Source organism: Elephantulus edwardii, unplaced genomic scaffold, assembly GCF_000299155.1.
Source record: "Elephantulus edwardii isolate Elephantulus edwardi_28Jun2011 unplaced genomic scaffold, EleEdw1.0 scaffold00199, whole genome shotgun sequence".
NCBI lineage: Eukaryota > Metazoa > Chordata > Mammalia > Macroscelidea > Macroscelididae > Elephantulus > Elephantulus edwardii.
The window spans coordinates 2,480,039-2,484,357 of NW_006399949.1; the positions used below are offsets into that span (position 1 = coordinate 2,480,039).

General features: G+C 36.3%; 1 protein-coding gene across 1 annotated transcript in view; it reads right to left on the reverse strand.

The window, feature by feature from the left end:
• Positions 1-2,246: 2,246 nt before the first annotated feature.
• The window catches only part of CLDN16 (claudin 16), a 28,599-nt gene continuing 26,526 nt past the window's right edge, over positions 2,247-4,319 (reverse strand). Inside the window, 2 exon segments of the mRNA XM_006897060.1 lie at positions 2,247-2,380; positions 3,472-3,663. Coding sequence (XP_006897122.1) covers positions 2,247-2,380; positions 3,472-3,663 — 326 coding nt within the window.

Here is a 4,319-nt window from a genome sequence, read left to right on the forward strand (position 1 = left end):
TTGGGTCTTATGGAATTTCTATGTTCAGCTTTTCTGAGGAAGCGCCAAACTGCCTTTCAAGAGTGGCTGTAATATTTTACAGTTCCACCAACAAGTATAAGAGTTCCTATCTCTCCATATCCTCTCCAACATTTATTACTTGCTGTCCTGTTAAACTTTGCCACAACTACTGGAGTGAGATGGCATCTCACTGTGGTTTTTATTTGCATCTCTCTTATTGCCATGATTTTAAGCATTTCTTATGTGTCTGTTGGTCATCTGAATATCTACCACTGTGAAAAGTCTTTCCATTTCTTTTGCCCACTTTGTAATTGTGTTATTAGTCTTTTTCTTGTGGAGGCCTTATAGGATTCTGTAAACGTTTGATATGAGACCCTTGTCTGAAATGGTATTGCCAAATTATTTTCCCCATTGGTAGGTTTTCTTTTCACTCTGTTGGAAAATATTTTTGATGGGATTTAATTACTAAAAGGTCCCATTCATTAATTTTTTTACTCTTTCTACCATAAACTAGGTGGTCTAAACTTGATTCCATTTTGTCTCTGATGAGCTTCTTGGTTTTGGGCTTTACTCCCAGGTCTGTGATCAACCTTGGGTTGATTTTTATGTATGGTGTGAGATGTGGATCCTGTTTTCACTTTCCACAGGTAGCAATCTGGTTTTGAGAACACCATTTGTTGAAGAGGTTGTCATTTCCCATTTGATAGGTTTTATTTCCTTGTCAAATATCAGTTGACCATAGATAGCTGGGTCCAAATGTCTAAACACAATCTAATGGACTGAGAAATTATGGTATATTCACACGATGGAATACTACACATCACACAGGCCAGTGATTTTGTAAATTACTACCTAATTTGGAAGGGACTGGAAAGCATTATGCTAAATGAACTAACTCTGTCACATAAGGACAAATACTGTGCAAAACCATTATTAGAATGAATATGCCTTGGGGAACCTGGGGTAGGGAAGCAAAGGAGTGAGGATGGGGGGGAAGGTAATCATAGTGTTACATAATTTGATCAGTAGAGGAGGGAGGTGAAGAGAATGAGAAAGATCTGGTGTGAAAAACAATACAAACTTTGTAAGTAAAGCAATATAATGTAAAACCCCCATAAAACCAAAAACCTGCTATATGAAACTGTAACTTAAATATAATAAAATTCATCTGACTTTAAAAAATAATTAAATGAAATAAATGCATTGCTCTTGCTACAAAGATAGGCTTGAAATTGCACCTGAGAATATTAATAAAGAGTATAGGTTCTTTCTTGACTCATGAACAACTTCTCAGTTCCATAAGGATGTTAATAGATGCAGTAGGACTTCATCGTCTCATTATTTTTAGTAGTAGTGTACATTATTATTGGATTTTGAAATTTTTATATTAAAACACTTATTTTGAGCTCTTAAGAAATTCCTAACTTCATTTCCAGTTCTCAAAAGAACTGAGGAAAACGTGAGGTTAATTTTACCATTTTTAGAAAAAAATTGCCATTTAAAAAATCTAAAGTGATTGCATTATGAATATGAATGACGTTCCATTTGCAATTATTCACTGACTTCTATGTGTATAGAATTCATTTTTTAAAAAAATACATAATTTATAAAGAAAAATTTTTCAATTTAAAGTTGTGAACATTTATTTTTTTTACTTTGACAAATATTCATTAACTTACATCAAGCATCATTTATTTTGCTAGGTTCTAATAATGGGGAGTGGTGATCACGTAGAATGGTCAATTCTATTATCAGACATTCATGAAACATATTTACAAGTTCAACCAACAAATGAGTGAACTCCCAGGTTAACTATTGTTTCTATAGTCTTATATTTTGACCATATATACACATAGGCATATTTCTATTGTTTTCTACTATTAAAGTGTTTTTTTACGATTACCAGACCACAACTTCTAATAGTAATATACAAATCTCACTCATTCATGTCTTAGCAATATTCTCTTAAATAGTCTCTTTGCGTGTGCATATGCCTGCATGTTTGCGTGCGTGCATAACAGAGGGAAAGACAGAGTCTGAAGAGAAAGATGATGAGGGAAAAATAAGAGAAAAAGAGGGAGGAGAAGTAATACATAAACTGATGTTTTAAAATTTTATTAAATGAGTAATTAATTCAACTGAAAATAAAGCCTAACAACCGTTGCTCCACAATTGTCACCTTATTAACGTCAATATATCGATTGACTAATTAAATAATATATAAACATAGACTGGCAGGTGATACTTTACACCCTTGTGTCCACTGCGTACATTTTGGCAGTCTCTGACCGAGGGGCTATGTATGACTTGGCCATGGAAACATTTGCAGTTGAATAAGCCTTCCTCATGGAGTAAGGGTAACTCCTCTCAGGTCCAATATCTGTTGGGAAGAGATTAAAGAAGAGAGATTAAAAATAAGCACTGCTAATGGAGCTATGTGGTCTAGTGTTAAGTAGCTGTGCTGTAACCCCATAGACACATGGTTCTTTCGAATCCACCAGCTGCTCTGAGAGAGAAAGATGGACAATCTCCTCTCATGCCATTAACTGCCTTAAAAAACCCATCAGAGGGTCAGCTATGGGTCAGTTCCGACTCCACGATACACAACAACAATAAGAAGTAAGAAACAGCTCTACCAGTGCAGTGGTTAAGTTCTCAACTGTGAACTCAATGAGCAACATCATGGACCTAAATGAACACTCCTAATTTGCTCTAAAAACCCACTGGAAGGTGAGCTATGAGTTGATTCTGACTCAACAAAAATGAATTTGAGTTTTGAAGAAGTAATCATCTAAAAAAAAATTCCAAGATTTTCATCCTATAAATTTAGCCAAAAATTTAAACATTTCTCTAATGAAGAAAGGGGTTAACTTGGTTTTTTTTTTAAATGATGGTTTTAGTATATCCAAACAGCATTAACAAACTCATTATTCACACATATTTGCCTGCATTCTCTACCCACATTTTGCATAATTACAAATATAAGTTTAATAATTTGGATGACATTAGAGATATAAAATTATATTGCATCTAAAGAATCACTATGTATTTGAATATCAGAAAGAGATATAGCTTTAGAATTTCTTTTTTCAACAAATATATCACTGGCTGAGTAATGAGGCTCTGGGGTTTTAAAATAGTTCTTCTTGAACTGCACTTTTTAATGGGATTGTTACTGTTGTTGCGTACCATTGAGTCAAAAAACGACCTATTGCTGACCCTTCAGCAGCTTGTCAGAGGCAGTAAATTGCACCAGAGGAGAATGCCTGCTTTTCTCTTGTGGAGAAGCTGGTGGATTAAAACCATGTGCTTTTGTGTTGGCAGCATAATTCCTTATCACTGAGCCGCATAATTCCTTATCACTGAGCCACCAGAGTTCCCTTTTAATGACATTAACTAAGAATTAAATAAGTGCCCAAAATGGTGAGATGTAATTTCATTGGGTTGAGAAGTGTTTTGTTTTGTTCTTACCTTTGAAGATGTATAAGCAGCATGTTAGAATGGTTCCGGCCAAAAAACATCCCAGAGATCCAGCCATTCCAAGCCAGCAGGACCAACCGAATTTATATTGGATGCCAAGAAATATATTGTGTAAAACAAGAGACGAACGTTCCACATAAACATCAACAGCATACCACACAGAGCCAATGATCCCTGGAGCTCCTGGAAGAAAGAAAATAGGCCTGGAGTTTTCCAAAGTTAGAGCCAAGGACATCTGCCTACTATACAAAATATGTGGTATCATTTAGAAGGATTATGACAATACTATCAATTTACTAAACATTTCTCCTTTAACTCCTTTTTTATTTTCTATTTTATGTCCCTTCCAACTTTATAAGTCAGCTGGCTAAACGAGTGGAATGGCTGGTGTCACCATGGTGACTCCTTGGTGGCAGTCAGGCAAGGGAAGTTTCTGGGGCCTTTTGTGTTGTGTATTACTGTCCTTTTGGTCTTCAAAGGTGGATGGGAGGCCCTGATCCTTAGAGTAAGGGTAAGTAAAGGTGGGGTTGAGCCTATGGAACCTGCTCCAGGCCCTAGCTTAAAATCCTATTGGGTCCAAGGGCCTGTGGCCCTTGGGCCAGCCTTTAATTGTTTTTGGTGAAACATTCTTCTAGGTCATGTAATTAACCCTGATCTGTCCACTTGCTGTGCAGAAGTAACTTATGGTTGCTGTGAAGACGAACACTGTGACAATGATGAGTCAAATGCGAGAATGGTTACCCATGGTGGACAGTGTTTGGTGAAGCTCCCCCATTAAAACAAGCTTGGAAGCAGGAGTGGCATCCACTTCCATAATAGCTTGCCTCTGGAAACCCTAT